The following is a 24,978-nucleotide window of genomic DNA, read 5'->3' as shown; positions in this document are numbered from 1 at the left end:
GGGAGGGGTGTCGTTTCGTTGCTTCGGCCGAGGGGATTCGTTTCGTTTCTGCTTTTCGGGAGCGGCCGCGGGGATTCGTTTCGTTGCTTCGGCCGTTTCGTTTGCTGGATGGCGCTGCGCAGCCTCCCGGGGCGATCGGGCGTAAAGAGCGAAAGCGGCATTTCGAGGGATGGCAGGTTCGGCTCGGATCGAAAGCGCCTGGCAGAGAAAAGTGTCCTGGAAACCGTTGCCCAGCAGGCTGGTGAAATTGAAAGCCGGGAGCCTCTGACTTGCCCTCTTAGCCTGTAAACGACATACGCGCGTAATCATGCTCGCACTGAGCCGAATATTGCGCGTATCGCGCTCTGGGTGGCTTCGGCGCCGTCCGATCAGGTCGTTCGTTTCCGAAGCCGGCCGACTGCGGGTGCTGGTGGATATGGACGGGGTGCTGGCCGATTTCGAGGGGGGCTTCCTTAGGAACTACAGGGCCAGGTACCCCCACGACCCCTTCATCGCGCTGGAGGACCGGAGAGGCTTCTGGGTGTCCGAGCAGTACCGCCAGCTGAGACCGGAGCTCTGTGTAAGTCATTGCACTGGTTATTGTCATGTTAACTGGGACCACCCAGGGCAGGAGTGGGCATGGACTGCTTCCACTGGCTGCAAATACATCAAGGACGGTGGTTGCCCACCCCTGATCTCTCAGGACAGTGATAGTCCAACCGTGAGAGGGGAGGGGGATGATCAGAGAAATCCTAATATGCTGGGGCCCAAGACTGAAATCTGGAGGAGCCTGGGAGCCTCTGAGAGCTCAGGACACTTGCCCGGAGAGCAATCTCCAATGCCAGCCTTAGGGCTAGATTCACAAAGCAAACCGATCTATCAAATTTCCATCCGGCCTGATTCACGTACCTCTCATAGAAACATAGAAACATAGAAATAGACGGCAGATAAGGGCCACGGCCCATCAAGTCTGCCCACTCCATTGACCCTCCCTATCTATCTTTGCGGATAGATCCCACATGTTTGTCCCATTTGGCCTTAAAATCTGGCACGCTTCTGGCCTCAATAACCTGAAGTGGAAGACTATTTCAGCGATCAACCACCCTTTCGGTGAAGAAGAACTTCCTAGTGTCACCGTGCAGTTTCCCGCCCCTGATTTTCCACTGATGTCCCCTTGTTGCTGCGGGACCCTTGAAAAAGAAGATATCCTCTTCCACTTCGATGCGACCCGTGAGGTACTTGAATGTCTCGATCATATCTCCCCTCTCTCTACGTTCCTCGAGTGAGTAGAGCTGCAACTTCCCTAACCGCTCCTCGTATGGGAGCTCCTTGAGTCCCGAGACCATCCTGGTGGCCATTCTCTCTCCTGCGATCCACTTCAAATCCGTGCGTGCAAATCAGGGCTGTGGAGTCGGTAGATAAATGTTCCGACTCCGACTCCTCAGTTTTTTGTACTTCTGACTCTGACTTCGACTCCAGGTACCCAAAATTTCCTCCGACTCCGACTCCTCGACTCCGACTCCACAGCACTGGTTAATTTTCAGATCGTTAAAATGGAATGTCAAGTTGAGAGAAATGAGCATTTTCGACACCACCTTCTTTTTGCTTTTAATCAAGGTTCTAAGGCCGCAGAAGCTGCTCGCAACATTTGTGCTGTGTATATAGTGGGTGCTATAGCTGAAAGAATCGCTCGTGATTGGTATGCCAAGTTCAAAAATGGAGTCGGTAGATAAATGTTCCGACTCCGTCTCCTCAGTTTTTTGTACTTCTGACTCCGACTCCAGGTACCCGAAATTTCCTCCGACTCCTCAACTCCGACTCCACAGCCCTGGTGCAAATGAGGTGAAACGCATGCAAATTGGACAGCGACCCGATTCACTACACCAAATTTCCGATATGAATGGGCTGGCCGATCACAGAAGCGACTGCGACGTCTTTCCGACTGGAAGCCCTGCAATCTCTCCTGCCTGCTCGCCCCGAATGCTGCCCTGCTCTGGCTCGATCTTCCCCGAATCTCTCCTGCCGCATCGCCGTTCTCCTGCCCTTCCCCGCCCAGCGAGCCCCGTGGTTTTAACCCGTGGGTTTAAAGCGGGTTAAAACCACGGGCTCGCAGGGTTAAAAACTAACAAAAAAAAGTTTTCAAGTTAAAAAAAAAAAGGTTGCGTCTCAGACGGGCAGGCGCAGACCATCTACTATAGAGCGATCCGTGCAGCAGTGGCGTACCTAGGTGGTGCGGGGGGGGGGGGGGATGTCCGCCTCGGTTGCACGCCCCAAGGGGGTGCACAGGAGAGAGCAGCATGGATACGACGGGGAACCAATCACCCCCATCTGCATATTTTTCGTTCCTGAATTCACCGAATCTGCCCGGATCGGGCACGTTAGTGAATCCCAGCCTTGATGTACAGCGGTTTGCAAGTTGTGTACAGAGACCTCAGTGCCAAGAAGCAGAATGCAGGATTGCAGAGAACTTTCTGGATCGGCCATCCTGACTCGCTGAGCTTCTCGTCTGCTACATTTTTGCAGTATATCATCCATGTTTTCGAGGGCTGCACATTACGGGAAATGGATTGGGACTTGTATAACACGTTTGTGCAGTTTTTACAACTACACTCAAAGCGGTTTGCATACAGGTACTTCCTTCAAGCATTTTCCCTGTCTGGGGCAGTGGAGGGTCACAAGTGCTGAGGCTGTAGCTTTCACCACTGGCCAGACTCTCCTCCAGTACAATATCAGAAGTGAGCCAAGCATAGAACAATGAAGCCATTGTGACATCACTGATGAGGTTGGTTGGTGGAATGAGGCATTATGACATCACAATCTCAACTCTGGAATGTTGATACTCTGGGTTTCTGCCAGGCATTATGACATCAGGGAAAGGGATTGGGCCTTGTAGACTGCCTTTTTGGAGTTTTACAACCACACATACAGGTGCTTCAAGCATTTTCCCTAAGAGCTCACAGTAGCTGGGGCAGTGGAATCACGATTAACATGTTATTAATCACAATTAAAAAGTTTAATCATGATTAATAATTGTGTGCAGCCCTTCTGCCTGCCCACTTTCCTTCCCTCCCTACCCTCGTACAGTTTGGCATCACTCCTTCCTGCACCCGGACCCAATCGCCTATCACCAATTCTGACCCCCATCCCCCACCTCCCGCACTGGCACCCTTTACCTTTGCAAATGAATCTTCGGCCCTGCAGCCAGCAGCAGTTCTGTTGAAAGGCTGCTTGTGGCCTGCACTGGTCCTTCCCTCTGATTGGTCCCCTTTTGACAAACATCCTGACCCCCAACCCCATCCCTAATCCACCCTAACCCTCTCAAAACAGGAAGTTCATCAAGAGGGGGAAGGCCCGGTGCCAGCCACAGGCAGTCTTTCTAAAGGGCTGAAAACTGATTTGTAAAGGTAAAGGGTCCCTGCAGCAGGGGAGTGTCAGGATTGGCGATTGGCAGTTGGGTCCAGGAAGGAAAGATGCCAGACGATGCAGGGAGTGAGGGGGGGAATTATGGGGGTTGGACTTGGGGCAGCGAGATGGAGGGAGGAAGGAAACTGGGTAAGGGAGGAGGAAAAAGAGCATTGGACCTGAGGGAGGGAGGAAAGAGAGAAATGGACCTTGGGCAGGAAGGGAGAGAGAAATGGATCTGAGGAGGGAGGGAGGGAGGGAGCGAGAGAAATAGTTGGACCCGGGGGAGGAAAGGAGAGAGGAAGGGAGGTTGGGAGAAAGGAAATTGAAGCTCCTCCTCTATCTCTGGGCTCAGGCACCCTTCAAAGCTTCAGTATATGTTCAAAGGCTGTAGCCCTGTCAGCCAAAGAAATCTGTCGCCTCCTTCCTCACACTGCCTCCAGCCACTGCCAGTGCACTCTCCAAGCATGCTCAGTTCGTCCAGCTGATCTTAATGCTCAGGGAGGCTGCTAGAAAGTAAAGCAGAAGAAATTGCTACAAGTATCCCTTTGTTTAATACCTTAAAGATAAGCAACAGCATTTTCTATTGGATTTTTTTCAATTGGCAACAAATCGAGTTTGACAAGAAGAGGGAAAATGCGATTGTATTTTGAAAGGCCGCTCAGATGACGGACAGAAGCGTTCGGAGCCGTTTGATTTCAGCAAATGTTTAGGTACCTCAGCAAGCAAACAGCAGGTTATAAGGAGACGCCCTAATAATGGCAGCTATTAGACCATTTTGGGGTGTTGGAATCAAACTGGCAGCCGGCTCTGTCTGGAAAGTTGCAAGTTCTATAATTATCCAGAGTCCTATGAAGCTGAGGCTGTCTGTCAGGTGTGCAGGAAACCTTGGAAGGCCGGGGCTGGAGCTGGCTTTGACGGCGACGCCAGACAAGCTTCTACAGTCAATGTACCATATGTGCCAAGAAGGATTGGGTCAATTATGCGTATTTAAACCACATTCAAATAATCTGAGTACAGGTCTTACCTATCTTGGGGGGGGGGGGATTGGGGAGGAGGAGAAGAAGACATCTTATACTGGGGTGGGAATTGTGATGCAGTTGTTAAAGTTAAAGCTACAGCCTCAGCACCCTGAGGTTATGGGTTCAAACCCACACTGCTCCTTGTGATCCTGGGAAATCACTTAATCCCCCCATTACCTTAGGTAGATTATGAGCCCACCAGGATAGACCAGGCAAAATGCTTAAGTACCTGAATAAATTCATGTAAACCATTCTGAGCTCACCTAGGAGAACAGTATAGAAAATTAAATAAATAAATAGTGTGAAAAGTTTCAGCCTCTGAGAACCAGAGCTGGTATTGTGACATCATAATGCCTCATTCCACCAATAAGAGCCAACCTCATCAGTGATGTCACAATGGTTTGATTGTTCTACACTCAGCTCACTTTGACTGCATTTTGATTTCTAGAGTGGTGCAGTGGTTAAAGCTACAGCCTCAGCATCCCGAGGTTGTGGGTTCAAATCCACGCTGCTCCTTGTGACCCTGGGCAAGTCACTTAATTCCTCCACTGCCCCAGGTATGATAGATTGTGAGTTCCTGAATAAATTCATGTAAAACCATTCTTGAACTTCCCTGGGAGAACAGTATAGAAAATTAAATAAATAAATAGTGTGAAAGGTTTCAGCCTCTGATAACCAGAGCTGGTATTGTGACATCATAATGCCTCATTCAACCAATGCCTAAGAGCCAACCTCATCAGTGATGTCACAATGCCTTGACTGTCCTATACTCAGCTCACTTTGACTACATTTTGATTTCTAGAGTGGTGCAGTGGTTAAAGCTACAGCCTCAGCACCCCGAGGTTGTGGGTTCGAATCCACGCTGCTCCTTGTGACCCTGGGCAAGTCACTTAATTCCTCCACTGCCCCAGGTACGATAGATTGTGAGTTCCTGAATAAATTCATGTAAACCATTCTGAGCTCCCCTGGGAGAACGGTATAGCAAATAACCCCCCCCCCCTTTTATAAAACCGTAGCACGGATTTTAGTGCTGGCCGCAGCAGTAACAGTTCCGACGCTCATAGGAATTCTATGAACTTCAGAGCTGTTACCACCACGACCGGTGCTAAAAACCGCGCTATGGTTTTATAAAAGGGGGGTGGGTAATGAATAATTACTGGTTTGTTGCTTCAACATTGCATTGCGACTGAATATGACTGTTGGACAGATTGGATGGGATACACAGGTCTTTGTCCAGCAATGTCCCAAGAGAAGGAGAAGCCTTGAAAGTGGCCAGTCTGTGACTGCTAAGTGAGATGTGTCCTTTGCAGTGTGTATGAAATATCTGGGTAGACTGGAAAAGGTGTAAATTCAAGAAGGGTCAGTAGAACCAATTCTTCCCCCCCCCCTCCCAGTGCTGCGTTGGACAAAATGGATTTAAGAATGCCCCTTTAAAATAAACTTTTCCCCCTCCCCTTCCCCCCCTGAATGGAAGATGACACATTCGGGGGGGGGGGGGAGGGTAAGGAAGTGGGGAAGGGGAGGGGAGTGGGGGGTATAAGATGTTTTGCAATGGGTCATTTGGAAAAATATTTTGAAGGAATGATAAAAATATGTATGAAAATATAATAATTGTGAATCTAATTGAAATGAAAATCTATGTATATTATATATTTTATTTCCTTCAATAAAATGTTATAAATTTAAAATAAACTTTTCTTTAAGCCATTGCAAGTGTCTAAATCCCGTTTCCAGTTCAGTTTTTATTTTCCTAGGTTTGAATTTCCTTTGTCTCCTGTTTCCTTTCTTCTCGCTCCTGTTATACAGCCATTAAGATAATCTCGGGCGTAAAGAAATTTGACCAGGTTACCCCACTGCTTCAAAAAAGCCCATTGGTTGCCTGTCCTACACAGGATAACTTATAAAATCGCCCTTTTGACATTTAAAACTTTACAGACCAATACACCAGCATTTATAGACAGACTTTTGATCCCATATTGTTTATTGTTTAATTAGTTTTTTGATTAAACGCTTTATCGATTCTGCAAAGCGTTGTACAAAGCATTAAATAAAATCACATTTCAACAAACAAAATTACAATAAAACATACTTTCAAAAAAAGAACTATAAGACAAACTACTACACATACTAGGTTAATTAAGGACGAACGAACAGAAGACACACAAAGGAAAAAGGGAAGAAATACAATAGCTATAGTAAATGAGAGAAACATTAAAGGTAAGCACAAAAGGGCAGGAATTAATAGAAAAAGAAAGAAGACTAAAATAACTTTAGTTAAAATCAGCTTAAAAAAGAATGATAAAACTTTAGTTAAAAGCATCTTTAAAAAGGAAACATTTTAAGTTGCTTTTGAACGTTTTTAAAGTATTTTCCGTTTTTAAATATAGCGGAAGAGCGTTCCAAATCGTAGGAGCTGTTACGGAGAAAATGGAGGTTCGACGTGTGCCAATTATTTTTAAGGAAGGGATAACTAGATTAGACTGGGATATGGATCTCAAAGATCTCGGTGGGTCATAGGGAATCAATACTCTATCTATGAAAGCTTTAAGATCTATTTCACAATATAATCTTAACATCCCATCTTTAAAAATAATTGGGACACATCGTACCTCAATCTTTTCTGTGACAGCCCCTATGATTTGGAATACTCTTCCTTTACACTTAAAAATGGAAAAAGACTTAAAAAAATTTTAAAGCAATTTAAAGTGCTTTCTTTTTAAAGATGCTTTTAATTGATCAACTGTGTTTTAGTAATTAACTTAATCTTGTTTCCTACATTTATTTTCCCAATTCCCTTTTGTGTTTACCTTAAATGTTTCTTACATTTTCTATACCGATTGTATTTCTCCCCCCCCTTCCTATTTGTGTCCAGGGGCTTTACGGTCCTTTTTACCTAGTACCTAATACGTATTTGTTGTCGGTCATGTAGTTTTATAAAATTATTATTCAATTAATAATAGATTTGTTATCACGTTAATGTAAGTTTTATTTGTTAAATTTTTGTTTAAATGTTAATTTTTATATTTTGTAAAACGCTTTGTAGTTTCGAATAAGCGTTCAATCAAAAACCTGAATAAACATAAATAAACAAACAAGTGTCTAAATCCCGTTTCCAGATCAGTTTTTATTTTCCTAAGTTTGAATTTTCCTTTCTTCTCGCTCCTGCTCTCTTGCCCTCTCTCAGCTGTCTGCCTCTTCTGCCACCCTTCCCATTCCATCAACCCTTTCCCTCTCGCATCTCTAGCAGAGTTTTGGGGAAGAGGAGGAAGGTTTTCAGAGGAGGAAATTTGTACCAGCTTGGAAGACTGGAGGGAGGGAGATTGAGGACTCCAGGCAAGTTCAGGAGACAGAGGAAGATTGGGAGGTTCTGAGATGTTAGTCCAGTAGACTCTTAGGGAGGTAGGGAGCGTCATTGGCAGCAGCCAGAGTTGGGAAGCAGGAGGACTCTGTAAGCAGTGGCGTAGTGAGGGTGAGAGGTGCCCCTCCCCCACCCTCTTCTCTGCCCCCTCCACAAGCTCTTCGCCCCCCTTCCTGCCACGCGCGTGCCGCTTCCCTTCTCCCGTAGCTCTGTAACGTTCCTGGCGCAAACAGTAACCCCCACGTGCTGTCATGTCAGTGTCGGCTCTTCTTCTGACAAAACTTCCTAGTTGCGGGTCCGAGGGAGAGCTGGCGCGATAGCAGGTTGAGGGGTTGTTGTTCGCGCCAGAAACATTACAGAGGTTCGGGGGAAGGGAAGCAGCACGTGGGGGGAGGAGCGGGGGGGGGCAGAGGGGAGACGGATGCCTGCGCCCTCACCAAGACGGCGCTCGGGGTGCACCGCCCTCACCCCTGCCCCCCCCGATCTGTTTCTTGTGATTTGGCTGGGAGTTGCATTCAGCGGCGATTGCCATGGCTGCAGAATCGCGGGAAGCCAGGAGCCGTGCTTTTGCTTTCCATGGCTGATGGCGGCACCAGAAGGGGAAGCGAGGGTTGAGGGGCGCTTCGCACTAACTTTGTTTCCCCCTTGCAGGAGAAAGCGATCAGCATCTGGGAAGCCAAGAATTTCTTCATCGATCTGGACCCTCTTCCAGGGGCGGTAGAAGCTGTAAAGCAGATGGCGGATCTAGACAAGTAAGTCTTCATCTTAATGAGACCCTGTCGCCGAAACAGCGCTGTTTAGGTCTTGAAGTGCTACATTAATATATTTGGATTTAGCTCGCACCTTTTTCAGTAGTAGCTGAAGGAGAGTGAAAATTCGGTGACCCGTCAAAAGTGCGCTGGGCAATGGCGCGCCGACAAACTCACCCCGACTTTAAGTGCGTGCCGCCGTTTTTCTTCATTTTTCCGCTCTCGGGGGATGTGAGGGGGACCCCCCCCACACTTACACTGGCGCTGGAGGGTGTGTGTGTCTGGGGAACCCCTCCACTAAACTTAGAACTCGCGCACTACGGACATTTTGCCATCTGAGGCGGGTGTGGGGGATAACCCCCAAATTAGCGCTCTTGTGGAGGAGTGCTCTATGCCGATGTGATTTTTCCTGCAAAATACCCCCACTATACTTACATTGCCACGCCGAAAATTCCCCTCCCTTCATGTACGCAAATGTTGGGGCGGGATTGTCGGCACGCCAATGCCCTGCGCGCTACTGGCGGTTTACCTAAAATTCAGGTACTCTATGGTTGGTGTTGGGGGAGGGGCAAATAGGGCAGCCGCCCTGGGCCCCTCAGCTCCAAGGGGCCCCTTCTCCCCACCCTAGTCCAAAGTCCGCTTCCCTTCACCTTTTAAAATGCGAGGAGAGTCGCCAGCATGGAAGTGATTCTCTGAAGCTGCCCTGTAACCTCCTCAGGCGCTATTCCTCTGCTGCGGTTTGCCTGGGCAGAAACAGGAAGTTGCATCAGAGGGCGTGGACTGCGACAGAAGAACAGTGCTGAGGGGTAGTGCCGCTCTGAAGCAGCGCGTGTACACGGAGGGCAGGTGTGGAAAACGAGCCCATTTCATTAAGAAAAGTAGCCTAACTGGTTAAAGATGAGGTTTTTATTCTTATGTGGGAGCATTTAGGCCAGGCACAAGGGCTGGCTTAAGAGCTCATGTCTCGATCGGGGAAGTATGCACAAAAGTCCGAGCAGACAATTTTGTAAGACATCATGTTTGCAGCGCTGTACAGAGTCATGAAGGAGACAGTCCTTGTTCGAATGAGCTCACAATCCATTCAATTGAGACAAACAAACAAGATGCCAGGCCAGGGGTTACAGTTAGCGGGGGATGGTTAAACTGCTGGCTCAGGTGGTGAGCAGAGGGCGGTGGGGATCAGGGTTATGAGCTGAAGGCAATCTCGAAAAGGTGGTTTTTCAGCCTACTTATGAAGAAGGGAAGGGAAGCGGCATGATGTGTGGATTTAGGTAGCCTGTTCCAGGCATACAGGGCAGCGAGATGAAAGGAAGAAGTCTGGAAGTGGCAGTGGAGGAGAAGGGGGGGGTGGGGTGCGTACCGCCCCAGGCGTAGTGTTGGTGGGAGTGGCGGAACCTCTCTACCCCGCCCCGCTCGAGCCATCCCTCCCTAACCCCCACCCTGTACCTCTGTAGATCTTTGCTTTCGCAAGCGACTTCTCCTGCCTGTTGCTCCCTTCTGAATCACTTCCAGGTCAAGGGGCCAGGAAGTGATGTCGGAGGAAAATCCAAAGCTGGCGCGAGCAGCATGCTGGAGAAAAGCCACTCGCACTGATGAAGATTTAGTGGTGTGGGGTGTAGGGAGAGCACGCATGTGGAGTGGGGGGGATGGGAAGGAGTGAAGGGGGGGTGAAAGGAGGGGGGTGCGGAGAGGAGGGTGCCACTGGCCCGTGCATCTCCTACCCTCGCTACACCACTGGATACAGATAAAAGCAACTTATCTGAGGAACAGTTCTTGGGGAGGAGTATATGGAGTGAGTGATAAGAGAGGAGAGATATTGAGGGTCTGCGGTATGAACACACTTGTACTGTATGCGGAGGCGGATAGGGAGACAGTGAAGTGATTTGAGGAGAGGGGTCAGGTGAGTGTATTGAGGTTGGCAGAAGACGAGTCGTGCAGCAGAGTTTTGCACAGATTGCAAGGGGGGACGGGGGGGACCCTGTTCGAAGAAAATTGCCGTAGTCTTAATCGTGAGGTTTCAAGGGTGTGGATGAGGGTCCGGGCAGTGTGCTCTGAGAAGAAGGGGTGAATTTTGGTGAGCACTCACGTGTGCGAATGGCACCAAAAGTTGTCAGTTACATGTGTAAGTCACGTATGACGGATGATAGGAGAGTAACACCAAGCCCTGCAAATATGGTACTTGGACACATAGCAACATTTTCAGTTGGAGCCGGTGGCGGTACTTATCTCTGAGTGGAACAGGGAAGCAGAAAGAAGGACCAGTTATGGGGAGAACGAGAACCTGATTGGCAGGATTTCTGGTCTTTGCCAGCTTGCAGGCACAGAGGGTGGTTAAGGCAGAGGCATCCTGTTTTTCCAGCTTGTTTCTGACACACTTCACACTTTTTGGGTGCCTCTATGCACTGCTGAAAACCACTGGCTTAGAGGGGACAGTGGCGCCTTCTTACATCACCCACTGGCCTATCACAGGTGGACACCTACATTTCATTGTGCCAAAATGGCTTAATGTTAGCTTCATATTAGAGAATGACACGGTGATAAAATTCATCACCGTCCCCGTCCCCGCGGATAACCGCGGGAAATAATCCCATGTCATTTTCTAGTGTCTATTTCAACCTCAGTCCTTCTACACCAGCATTCTTCAAAGCAAAGCTTGCGGGTCAGTGGTTGTGGCTATTCATACTCTGATTCTTATGTGAGCCAAGGATAATGAAGCCATTGTGACATCACTGATGTGATTGGCTCTTAGGCACTGGTGGAATGAGGCATTATGACATCACAATATCTGCTCTGGATACCAGAGACTGTCACTCTGTAGTGTCTGTTTCAACCTCAGTCCTTCTACACCAGCATTCTTCAAAGCAAAGCTTGTGGGTCAGTGGTTGTGGCCATTCATACTCTGATTCTTCCCTCTCTCCTTAAAGAATGACATGAAGATGGTTTCCCACGGTTATCCGCGGGGACGGGAACGGTGATGAATTTTGTCACCATGTCATTCTCTACTTCCTATAACAGCATAGGTGCGTCCAGAAGCCATTATAGAATTGGTACGAAACAAATTCCATTGTGCTACCTATTTTGAGACAAGAAGTGATATCCGTCACGCCCCTTCCCTTGTTTAAAAGCAGACTGAAACCCCACCTTAATCCTATTACCCACTGCTCACCACCCTAGCCAGCAGATTCACCCACCCCGGCATCCTGTTTGTCTGTCTTGTCTGTTTAGATTGTCAGCTCTATTGAGCAGGGACTGTCTCCTTTGTGACTCTGTACAGCACTGCGCACGCCTGGTCGCGCTCTAGAAATAATTAATAGTAGTATAGGAGCTCATTTTGCCTTTGCGTTTTGGAACATCTCACATACATGTCCTGCCTATAAAGTCAGACCCACCGTGCAGAATTTGACACAGGAACCAGGAGGCAACGAGATCAAGCAGGGTTTAGCAGGACATTAGTAGCCCAAACAATGTGAGAATTCAAGCCTGGGATAGATACTGAGGATGGTGGTAAGACCAGAGGAGGTGTGCGTTGGCTGGAAGAGAAGGGAGGTGGCAGAGTTGACCTGTGTGGCTATAATAACAATAATAATAACTTTATTTTTCTATACCGCCATAATCAAACGACTTCTAGGCGGTTCACATTGAAAGAAGGCTGGACAATTAGCGAATTGCAGAATGCATTATAAGGAAATGTTACATAAGAGATTGGGGTTACAGGATTACAGATGCATGGAGAGAAAAGTTACATAAAAGAATGGGGTTATCAGCGCAGGGTTCTTTACATGGCTGTTTTGGTGGTGAAGAAGCTCTTGTTGCAACATTGGGTGGCGGAGTCAGTGTGCTCTTTCCCGCAGTGGATTGCTCGTTTTGCCGCGGTGGGGCGACATGAGCTTCAACGCATTCCCAAGCACGGGACTCTTGTCCTCCGGTGTTATTCCACTTTATGGAAGCGGGCTTTTACAATTCTGTTCTAGTTCGGCGTCGGAGGACACAAATCTGAGCCCTTGATTTTTCTTGGATGGGGGCCGCGTCCTCTATCTGCTACCTTCCGGGGGTGTTTGCACGGGTGAATGTTTGTGGGGGCTAGGTGTGGAGGTTGTTTGGGGGTCTGCTTGTGGGATGGTTGGCGTATGATTGTTGTGGTTTGACGCCGGGTGTTTGGGATTTGTGTGTGTTTGTTGGGGGGGTTTCGTAGATTAAACACAAAATGTCAATTGTGTTGGCCATCCAGCCGCTTGGTTTTGCTACAGTGAGCCATTTGATATTATTGTTCTTCAATACTGTTACCCTCCATGTTCTGTGTTTATGCTTTCTTTACTACTGGTTGTATGTTCCATTCGCAATTGCTAATAAAGATATATACAAAAAAAGAATGGGGTTACATGGGGAAGAAAAATATGAGAGGTTGGAGATACCCGAGAGATTTCATCAGGAATTGTAGCGGGGAAATAACATAGTGAGAGAAGGTCCTCTATTTAGAAGGAGAGGGGAGGCTTAGTTTTCCGGCCCCATGCACTAGAAGACCATGGTGGCTGCACTGCTGTACCCTGCCAAAAGAGGATGCCTTGAGAGGGGAAAGGGGTGAGTCGAGTGATAGGGACGAGTGTGGGCAGAGGATGGAAGAAGAGGAAAATTTTGGGGGAGTTGAGCCTGAACCTAAGAGCATAAGAATAGCCTTACTGGGTCAGGCCAATGGTCCATCAAGCCCAGTAGCTCATTCTCACGGTGGCCAATCCAGGTCACTAGTACCTGGCCAAAACCCAAGGAGTAGCAACATTCCAGAATCTCAAAGATTAGCAAGATTCCGGAACCCCAAATAGGAGCAACATTCCATGCTACCGATCCAGGGCAAGCAGTGGCTCCACCCATGTCTTTCTCAATAGCAGACTATGGACTTTTCCTCCAGAAACTTGTCCAAACCTTTCTTAAAACCAGCTACTCTATCCATTCTTACCACAACCTCTGGCAACACGGTCCAGAGCTTAACTATTCTCTGAGTGAAAAAAGTATTTCCTTGTAACTTAATCAAGTGTCCCCTAGTCTTGTAATTTTTTACAGATTAAAAAAATCGATCCACTTGTACCTGTTCTACTCCCCTCAGGATTTTGTAGACTTCGATCATATCTTGTGCCCAACATTGACTTTCCCTGTTAAATGCCAGTTTTCGGTCACAAGACACTGATCGCTACTGGCTGAATATCTTGCAGAATTCTCCTAGGAGTCTGGGGCAATTTCTCCAAAGGGGTTACTTTAGCACATGGTTGTCCAAAGTCAGTCCTCGAGGGCCACAACCCAGTCGGGTTTTCAGGATTTCCCCAATGAATTTGCATGCACTGCTTCCATTGTATGGAAATAGATCTCAAGCATATTCATTTGTGAAATCCTGAGAACCTGACCTGGCAAGGGCCAAAGTTGCTTTAGCCCATGCCATGACGGGATTGAACCTCATTCCTAAGCCAGGGTATGTGGAGTATGATCCGAGTCTGGTCCCTTTTTTTGTGAACGTGCAGGCACTGGTTACCATAGGTAATAAAATACCACACCCAGCTGGTTGCACTCTCTTAACTCCCATGGCCTCACTTACCTGGGGAATCTGGCATTGCAAGTGCCGCCCCGGGCTTCAGGAAACAATCCCACAACACAAAGCTGTGTTACTTCTGTTTACAGTAAATAATACAGAATGTTCTGTCTTTTCTTGCTTAGGCCCTGAAGATTCAAAGAGGTGATTTTTCTTTTAAGAACCCTGTTTCTCCTATCTTTGGAGCACTATTTGGGATGCGTTCATTTCATATTGAATTTCGCACTTTACCTTTGTCCCGAGAAGCAGCTTCACCAGCCTATTTCTTATCTGAAATTCTTTTAGCTCAGCAAAATAAAGAGAGACAGCGGAAATCTGCTAATGATCAAACAGCCGATTTTCTGGAGGTTTAACTTCGAGAATTAGATGGTTAAACTTCTCCTTTGAAGAAAGCTTCTCCCACTTGGCTAGTGTGGGCAAATTTAGGGCCCTGTTTATAAAGTCACAGTAGGGCATCCCGGCGTGGCAAATGCAACTCAACCCATAGGAATTGAACGGTCTGTGTTAATTCTATAGTTCAAATAGTTGTTTTGAAATTAGTCAGATTTTGATAGGCTATGTTTTAGTTGAATTCTTAGCTATAAATGTCACCTGTTAGTCATGTCTACAAATGAATCTAAAGATAATTAGATGATTATTCTCACCACTCAGTGATTCTTTAAAAATTGATCCCCAAGTGACCAGGGATCTCATCTGCCAGGATGCAGCCTGTGACTTGTGCATGCATGTGTGCCGAGGGTGTGTATATACCTGCTGGTTTTAAAAAAGGTTTGGACAATTTCCTGGAGGAAAAGGCCATAGTCTAATATTGAGAAAGACTTGGGGGAAGCCGCTGCTTGCCCTGGATCGGTAGCATGGAATGTTGCACCTATTTGGGGTTCCGGAATCTTGCTAATCTTTGAGATTCTGGAATCTTGTTACTCTCTGGGGTTCCGGAATCTTGCTATTCTTTGAGATTCTGTATGGAATGTTGCTACTTTCTGGGATTCTAGAATCTTACTACTCTTTGGGGATTCTGCATGGAATGTTGCTACTCTTTGGGATTCTAGAATCTTGTTACTCTCTGAGATTCTGGAATCTTGCTATTCTTTGAGATTCTGTATGGAATGTTGCTACTCTTTGGGGTTTGGCCAGGTACTAGAAACCTGGATTAGCCACCGTGAGAATGGGCTACTGGGCTTGATGGACCATTGGTCTGACCCAGTAAGGCTATTCTTATGTATATGTGCCAAGTGTGTACTGTACACGTGTGCTGATTACTGTGTGTATGTGCCAAGCTTGTAGGTGTGCTGAGTGTTGATACACAGGCTGTGATTGATCTGGTCTTGGAGTGGAGAATACTGTATACAGAGTCTGGAAATTAAAATGAAAATCTCTTCTCTGCAGCACGGACGTTTTCATCTGCACCAGTCCGATTAAGAAGTACCGGTACTGTCCCTATGAGAAGGTACCTGATCTCTGATTAACCTATTTGTTTCCTTCCTTAATAACTCCTTGTGTGGTCCTGGGCTGTCTGGTTTTTATCTTTGCATACATACACACTCCTTAGAGACTCTCCCTCTTTCTTCCTGGTGGTCATACGGAGTAAAGGAGACGCCTTATGGTTAGTGCATGGGCTTCAATCTGGTTCACCTGGGTTTGATTCACACGACAACTCCTTGTTCAATTTATTTAATATACCGCAAATATAAAACCAGGGTTAAAATCTAAGTGGTTTACAAAGTCGTATAAAAGGAGGGTTAAGAAACAAACTTAATACCAATACAAGGACAAAACCATCAAACCAATCCAATCTTTCGGTTTATATACCGGATCATCTTACTCTGTACAGCACTGCTTATGTCTGGTAGCGCTATAGAAATAATTCATAGCAGTAGTGTGAAGAGTTTTAGTCTTTGGGAAGCAGAGCTGAGACTGTGACGTCATAATGCCTCATTCCACCAATAAGAGCCAACCTCATCAGTGATGTCACAATGGCTTGATTGCCTTCCCACCCAGCCAGCTGATTAATTGTATCCATGACTTCCTGTTTGTCTGCCTTGTCTGTTCAGATTGTAAGCTCTTTCGAGCAGGGACTGTTTTCTTCTTCTTTGTGTACAGCGCTGCGTGCATTTGGTAGCGCTTCAGAAATAATTAATAGTAGTCGTAGTCTAGAGCAGTGGTTCCCAACCCTGTCCTGGAGGACCACCAGGCCAATCGGGTTTTCAGGCTAGCCCTAATGAATATGCATGGAGCAGATTTGCATGCCTGTCACTTACATTATATGCAAATCTCTCTCATGCATATTCATTAGGGCTAGCCTGAAAACCTGGTGGGCCTCCAGGACAGGGTTGGGAACCACTTGTCTAGACAATAGAGCATGGGTATGAAATGTCAGTCTTCGAAGGCCGCAATCCAGTCGGGTTTTCAGGATTTCCCCAATGACTATGCATGAGATCTATTTGCATGCTATGCTAATACATCTCATGCATATTCATTGGGGAAATCCTGAAAACCCGACTGGATTGCGGCCCTTGAGGAGGGACTTTGACACCCCTGCCTTAGCTGAAGGGAAAGAAAGTTTATACAGTTGAGAGGTTCTTGGTCTTATAGTTCGTAAGAAATTATGAGAAATAGGGAGCAAAAGTAAAAATACTCTTCAAAATATTGAGCACTATGGTATGTGGTCTTCACCAGGCATAAGGTATATGGGGACAAACTTAAAGATCTCAATCTGTATACTTTGGGGGAAAGGTGGGAGAGGGGAGATGTGATAGAGGCGTTTAAATACCTACATGATGTAAATGCGCATGAGTCGAGTCTCTTTCATTTGAAAGGAAGCTCCGGAATGAGAGGGCTCAGGATGAAGTTTAGAGGTGATAGACTCAGGAGTAATCTAAGGAAATACTTTTTTACAGAAAGGGTGGTAGATGCATGAAACAGTCTTCCAGAAATGGTGGTGGAGACAGAAACTGTGTCTGAATTCAAAGGGCCTGGGATAGGCATGTAGGATCTCTTAGAGAGAGAGGAAGAGATAATGGTTACTGTGGATGGGCAGACTGGATGGGCCATTTGGCTTTTATCTGCCATCATGTTTCTATGTAAATAAGAACATGAGGTGAGAATGAGAGGTTAATTGCAATGAAATCTGAGGTGTGGAAAAGGGAAAAGGATAAGACATCAGGCTAGGGAGTAAAAGGAGTCCCTATTTATTTTGGGGATTTTCTTTTTTTTAATCTGCTCTGTCGGATTCTGAAGGCCTGCGAGAAGTGATAAGGGTTCACAGACAAAAACGCGGAAGACAAAGGCGCGCGCCGACAACTGAGCGCAAGATGGAGGCGCGCACTGAAGAAAATGACAGTTTTTAGGGGCTCCGATGGGGTTTTGTTTGTGAGCCCCCCCCCACTTTATACAGATCGTGCCGCGTTGTGGGGGCATTGTGGGGGGTTTGGGGGGTTGTAATCCCCCCACATTTTACTGAAAACTTCACTTTTTCCCTAAAAACAGGGAAAAAGTTAAGTTTACAGTATAATGAGGGGGGTTACAACCCCCCAAACCACCCACAACGCCAGCGCGATCTGTATTAAGTAAAGTGGTGGGGCTCACCAACAAAACCCCCCTGTCGGAGCCCCTAAAAACAGTTATTTTCTTCGGCGCGCGCCTCGGCGCTGCGCTCAGTTGTCGGCGCGCACCTTTGTCTTCCGCGGTTTTGACCTGACACCGTGATAAGCTTTCAGTTGTGCCTTGAATTTTGAAAGCGAACTTTCATTGCGGATGTAGTGTGGTGACTCTGGGAATCACTTAACCCTCCTCCGTTGCTGCAGTGCGACATAAATACCTCTATATAACGCATAAGCTGCTTTGATTGTAACCACCAAAAAACCAAATCCCATCCCCATGTTGTGTTCATATTGTACATATTCTTTATTCTCGTTGTACCGCTTTTTCTAACTGGCAGGTCAGAGCGGTTTATAAGACTAAAACATAAAGAAACTACAGTAATTTAATTAGGAAAGAGCTCCCAGTTCTGTGTTATCAACAATTTATTATTTCTATATCGCTATCAGGCACATGTAAGAGACAGATCCTGCTCAGAAGAGCTTACAATCTAATTATGACAGACACACAGAGGGGGCTAAAAGGTGGTAGTGGGACTATTAAGGGAATGACAGACAGTCTCTTCTCGCTCCTTTTTCACTCTGTTCCCACTTCATTTTCAGTACGCTTGGGTTGAGAAACATTTTGGCCACGAGTTTCTGGAGCACATTGTATTGACCAGAGACAAGACGGTGGTGTCAGCTGACTTGCTCATCGATGACCGGCAAGATATAACAGGTATATATCTTGTGGTATCTGATTGTTTCCTCTGGTGTTGTTGCCGCCTGACTGTTTGTGTTGCTTCACTGTTAATAAACATATGTTTAAAAAAAAAAAAAGATGGTTGAAAGTCATAGAGGTCAAAGCGAGGATTAGAGGGCAAGATTTCTGGTACGTCAGTCAGGCTGGAGCTAGACCAGGGGTAGGGAACTCCAGTCCTCGAGAGCCGTATTCTAGTCGGGTTTTCAGGATTTCCCCAATGAATATGCATTGAAAGTAGTGCATGCAAATAGATCTCATGCATATTCATTGGGGAAATCCTGAAACCCTGACTGGAATACGGCTCTCGAGGACCGGAGTTCCCTACCCCTGAGCTAGACGCTGACGAAGCAGAAGTTCTTGGGGAGGCGTTTAAGGCGCAATAAGAGAGGAGAGATACTTTATTTATCATTTTCAAACTTCAATATCAAGCATAATAACTTGTGCAGGAAGAAGTTAAACATAAGAACAATTCCATCAAAATTAACATTTCAACAATAAAAGTAAAAAGAACATATATGTGTTTAACTTTACTCAAGTCCTCCAAAGGGATCCAAGGTTAATAAAGAGCGAGAGCTAATGCCTAAATTAATCTAAAGAGCTAATGATTTTCTTTCTCCAAACGGGATAATGACAAGAAAGAAGTTAATTGAAAAGGTTCAAAGAAAACATACTTAATTTCACAGTGGTATACTATGGCCAGGATTCACTGTATCCTTCTTGGTTTTGAAGCACATAACACATGTGCTAGCTCTGTAGGACTTCACTGCGTAGAAATGGGGCGTGGTTTAATCGTGGATGTCATTAGCGGGCTCCGAATGCGCCTACCGCAAAGCAGTGCTTTTTTAAAAAATAATTAGGCTTTAATATATGAAATGTACGATGCGCAAGGACAACACAGGGTAAATTTGTGATTTTGTCGCCATGCGCATTACAAATTCGAGATTCACCCCCGCGCCCGCTATGCGCATTCCCCCCCCAAAATCAAAAAAATATAACACATATGTGCATGAAAGTTAACATATATTTAAAGTTTAGATATATTTTTGATTTTTTTGCGGGGTAGATATATATTTTTAATGGGGTTCTTAACATGTACGCGGCAGTTGCTAGGCAGGAATAGTCGGAGAGGATGTAAACGACTGGCCCTCAGCAGTTGTAATTTTTTGGAACGGAAAGGCCAGTCGGTTTGGACGAAATGGTTTCATGAATCGACGCTTTAAGAAATGTACGTGCCTTTTTATTCATTTGCATGCGCAGATCGGATCGGGTGCGGATGGGGGTCCAGAGGAAGGTTAGTGAATCTAGCCGTAGCCGTAAAGTGAGCGCAAAACATTGGTTTGCTTAGTGAATTTGGGCCTATACACTTACAGGGATGCCTTAGATAGAATGTTGCCCCTAAAGCTAAGACACCTGGTTTCAAAAGAAGAAATTCACGTCGGCGCTTCTGCGTCTCGCGGAGAGATACTGAGGGGCTGCGGCATGTACCAGAAACCTTGCTCTCTAATTCTCACAGAAAATTAAAGCACTTTAACTGAAACTGCTTCCCCATCCCATCCCTGCTTCTCCATCCCAACTGTGGAACCACGGGGTGGAAGGGGACGTGCACAGATGGATCAGAAATTGGCTGGCAGACAGGAAACAGAGGGTAGGAGTTATAAAATTCGCGGACGACACAAAACTCTCCAGTAGGGTTAGAACTGTTGAGGAATATAAAGAACAACAAAGGGACCTGAACTATAAATGGCAAATGAGCTTCAATGTAGAGAAATGCAAAGTCTTGCACATGGGGAAAGGAAACCCGATGTACAACTACACGATGGGAGGGATGGCATTGGGGGTGAGCAACCTAGAAAAGGACTTAGGGGGATTTGGTGGGCAAAACAATGAAGCCGGAGGCACAATGCGCGGGGGCCTCAAAGAAGGCGAACAGAATGTTGGGCATTATCAAAAAGGGAATCACTACCAGAACCAAAGAAGTTATCCTGCCGCTATATCGGGCGATGGTGCGGCCGCATCTGGAATACTGTGTTCAGTACTTTAAGAAGGATATGGCGATACTCGAGAGGGTCCAGAGAAGAGCAACACGAATGATAAAGGGCATGGAAAACCTTTCATATGCTGAAAGGCTGGAGAAGCTGGGGCTCTTTTCTCTGGAAAAGCGGAGACTTAGAGGGGACATGATAGAAACTTACAAGATCATGAAGGGTATAGAGAAGGTAGAGAGGGACAGATTCTTCAGACTGGTGGGGGCAACAAGAACAAGAGGGCACTCAAAAAATTGAAGGGAGACAGATTCAGAACAAATGCTAGGAAGTTCTTCTTCACTCAGAGGGTGGTGGATACCTGGAATGCGCTTGCAGAGGAGGTGGTAAGGCAGAGGACGATTTTGGGTTTCAAAAAGGGATTGGACGAGTTCCTGAAGGAAAAGGGGATTGAAGGGTATAATTAGAGGGGTACTATACAGGATAAAATGTCTTAGTAAAGGATCACTTATAGGTCATTGATCTGGGGGGCCGCCGCGGGAGCTGACTGCTGGGCACGATGGACCTATGGTCTGACTCGGCAGAGGCGGTGCTTATGTTCTTATCCCAGGCAAGAAATGATCTTGCAGGTAAAATATTAGCGTTTGCTTTCGGGATCTTTTCTGATAGGTGGCCAAACAGGTTGAAAAGGTGATGGCGAAAGCTCGAAGGATGCTAGGAAGCATAGGGAGATGTGTGGCCTGTAGAAAAAAGGAGGTATTCATGTCCCTGTATAAGACTCTGGTGAGACCTCATTTAGAATATTGTGTACAATTCTGGAGATATAAACAGGATGGAGTTGGTCCAGAGGAAGACCACTAAAATGGTGCGTGGTCTTTGTGATAAGGCATATGGGGACAGGCTTAAAGATCTCAATCTGTAGACTTTGGAGGAAAGGTGGTAGAGGGGAGATATGATAGTGACATTTAAATACCTATGTGAGTTGAGTCTCTTTCATTTGAAAGGAAACTCTGCAATGAGAGGGCAAAGGATGAAGTTAAGAGGTGATAGACTCAGGAGTAATCTAAGGAAATACTTTTTTACAGAAAGGATGGTAGATGCATTGAACAGTCTCCCGGAAGAGGTGGTGGAGTCAGAGACTGGGCCTGGGATAGACACGTGGGATCTCGGAGAGAGAAAGAGATAATGGTGACTGTGGATGGGCCATTTGGCCTTTATCTGATGTCATGTTACAATGTTTCTATAATCATAATGTTCTATGACATCACAATGCAGGTATAAAGAGCCTTGGCCTATAGGAAGAGGAGATGCAAATGTTTAAGAGCCTTAGCCAATAGGGAGAGGAGGAGATAGTGGATGCTGCAGATGGGAAGACTGGATGGGCCATTTGGCCTTTATCTGCCATCGTGTTTCTATTCCCTGACATAATTTCCTTGTTATAATGTAAGCTATTGGTGTGTAAGAAAACAGCAGTTTCCCTCTGCTCCTTTGGGCTTTCAACTCAATCAGGAATCCGATTCTATTGCAGGGCTTCCCAACCCTGTCCTGGAGCCCCCACAGCCAGTCTGGGATAACATGCACTAGAGACCCCATGTATGCATACGAGGGAGGGCTGAAGAGTTCTCAGCCCAACCAAGACGAGAATGATGTGGCTATGGTTCAATCAATGATCTGAAACAGTGTCAAAACAGAATTTCGTTTCTGCAAATTGGCACTTAACAATGTTCCCTCACTTCATTCCGAAGATAAGGCCATTCATCGCTCCATGGAGCGGTGAATGGCCTTGTCCCCAGGGCAGGATTAATTCGTGGAGGGCCCCTAGGCACACAAGTACACTGGGCCCCCTACCCCGCCCCACCCCACCATGCGCCCAGGCGGAAACAGGAAGCTGCGTCAGAGGGAAGCAGCACCGCTTGCACAATTACAGTTCCCGTTGCCTTTCTTACCCGTGTTGCTTGCTTGTCTTACTTTCCAGGGCTGCATTGCCGATCGGGGTGGGGCCAGCGTTCCCGATTGGGGGAGGGGGGCCCATGTTGCCGATCAATGCTGGAGGGGTCCATTGCTGTTTGGAAAAAAACAATGTTGATGCCCTCCTTCATCGGGCCCCCCTGACCATTTTGGGCCCTAGGCACGTGCCTACTTGGCCCTGCTTGTCCCTGTACCCGCAGCGACCACTTTTTTTTCTCTCCCCGTTTCGGCTAGCCACGGGTAACAGCCTGTGTATCATTCTCTACCCTTGGGTCTCTCCAGGGTTAAGTGGTAATTTTGACTCTCTCTCTCTTCTTCTTAGGGGCTGAACCGAATCCCAGCTGGGAGCATGTCCTTTTCACAGCATGCCACAACAAACACTTGCAGCTACAGCCTCCTTGGCGGAGGCTTTCTTCGTGGAGTGATGACTGGAAATCCATCCTGGACAGCAAACGGCCACAGTGGTGCCATGCCGCTTTCCAACCTTTGTAGAGGGATGTCTCTCAGTTACTTCACCTGCGTTACCTCACCTACAGTAAAACTGAAAGCGTGCTGCTGAGGGCTCCAGGAAGAGAGGTTGTTATAGGAAAATGACCTTTTCATGGGATTCTTGGATCACTGGCACAGCTCCTTCAGCTAGGAATATAAGGGGCTGTCCCATCCCCTCAAGTTCTTTTCCTGCCCCTGCCCCATTCCTGCAAGTTCTGTCCTCATCTGCACAGGCCTCAAACACTTTAAAATCCTAAGTAGCACCATTCTAGAGCTCAGATTGTGATGTCATAGTGCCTCATTCCACCAATGCCTAAGCTCCGTCCTCATCTGCACAAGCCTCAAACGCTTTAAAATCCTAAGTGGCAACATTCTAGAGCTCAGATTGTGATGTCATAATGCCTCATTCCACCAACGCCTAAGCTCCGTCTTCATCTGCACAGGCCTCAAACACTTTAAAATCATAAGGCTTGTGAGGTTAAGGCAGAGCTTACAGGAAAGGGGCAGGGTCAGTGACAAAACTCAGGGGGACGGAATGGGGAAATTGAGCTCCTGCGGGGAAGGGGAAAAATTTATCCCCGTGTCATTCTCTACCGTTGGTCTCAGTGCATCAGAGATGTCAGATGATCCTGCTAGTTAATGCTATGACTACGGGTGAGTTTGGGTTGAGATTGGCCTCTAGTGAGACCCCAAGGACCTCAGTATCGGCCGCTTCACTCCCCTGTCTCCTTCTTCTCCATCCCGGCCCTGGCATCTGCCCCTCCCCTTAGCGGTGGTCCAGCAATGCCATCTCTTTCTGAACTCCTCATCCCCGCTGTACCTGAGAACCACCACCAGGGGCAACAGTTGACATACACAGCCTGCGAACACCCCACAGGCTTCCTTTTGCCGTGTCTGGCCAGAGAGGAAACTGCAAGCGACATCGTCAGGGCAGGATGTGAAATGCTGCTGCTGGCAGTTTTTAGGTAGAGGAGGGTTTAAAGAGCGAGGAATTTGCTGGGCTGCCAAATTCAAGGGGAGAGAGATGAAGGACAAAGAGCTGGGGAAAAGCTTTGGAATGGCCCACCCATGTTTACTCTGGGCCCGCCGAAAATGGTAGGTCTGACTATGCCACTGCTGCTACTGTCAAAATTAGCATTTGAAAGAGTTTCCTGTTAACATTATGTTTTTTGGAGGATTTGCTTGTTATCTTAGTTTTGTGAATGGTTTTGCTTTGTTTTATGGTGTCTGTGTCTGGTTCTGGTGGCACCACAATGGGCTGGTACAGTGTCTAATCTTCCTCCACCTGAATCCCATGGAGCGCCTCCTCCTCCCCGTCCCTGGAAGGTGAACACGGAGGGTCTTTCCCTTATCTATCTCTTGCACCATTTCAGTTCGAAAATAACAGACTCATCTATTTTCTTAGCCGTGGAAATGGGAGAAGGGCTCAGAGGGAGCAAGGGTAGGGTATATTTCTTCCTGCAGAAAAAGAGGACATGTGGCCCTGCCCCATTTTGCACTAGCCTCGCCCCCACATGAACCTCTCTCCTTCTTGAGATCCTTCGGGATCCACATCTGCAGGGCCTCCGAGCATGCGCGGATGTGACCTGATGATGGCCATGCACAAGCGGTGACGTGATTTGATGACATCACGTGTGCATGGAGGCCCTTCAGAAGTGACACCGAGCTCCTAAACCTGGACAAACTGCTGGTTTAAAAAAAAAAATTCCCGGACACCTGGACAGTACTCTAAAGAGAGGACATATCTGGGTAAATCCAGACATTTGGTAACTCTAGGCAGGGGTTCATCTAGGAGAAATACTCTGTGTGGTTCAGACTAGTGCTGCCCGATTCGCGATTCGAATCGATTCTCCGATTCACTTTTGGTGAATCGATTCGAATCGGTTTACTGTTAAAGAAAATCGGACATACCGATTCGTTGGCCCCGTTGCTACCGCCACTTTTGCCTGGCCAGGGAGGAGAGGAGAAAGCCTTGCTTGCGGGAAGGAGAGAGCCGTGCTGCCCCGATCTGCACGCTGAGACCAGTTCGGGCTTTCTCTCTGCCACTGGAGTCCTTGCTTCTGATGTAACTTCCGGTTTTGAAAAACCGGAAGTTATATCGAAGCAAGGACTCCGG

The 24,978-nt window shown here is 47.0% G+C and overlaps 1 protein-coding gene across 1 annotated transcript; it reads left to right on the top strand.

The window, feature by feature from the left end:
• On the top strand, window positions 1-23,165 carry NT5M (5',3'-nucleotidase, mitochondrial). The gene is made up of 5 exons (XM_033914249.1): window positions 1-559; window positions 8,413-8,513; window positions 15,472-15,532; window positions 18,285-18,399; window positions 22,696-23,165. Exons 1-5 carry the CDS (start codon window positions 308-310, stop codon window positions 22,863-22,865), a joined length of 699 nt encoding a protein of 232 aa, XP_033770140.1. The 5' UTR covers window positions 1-307; the 3' UTR covers window positions 22,866-23,165.
• The last annotated feature ends 1,813 nt before the right edge of the window (window positions 23,166-24,978 follow it).

This window comes from Geotrypetes seraphini, chromosome 11 (assembly GCF_902459505.1).
Source record: "Geotrypetes seraphini chromosome 11, aGeoSer1.1, whole genome shotgun sequence".
NCBI classification, from domain to species: Eukaryota; Metazoa; Chordata; class Amphibia; order Gymnophiona; family Dermophiidae; genus Geotrypetes; species Geotrypetes seraphini.
This window is presented reverse-complemented; position numbering and strand designations above follow the sequence as displayed.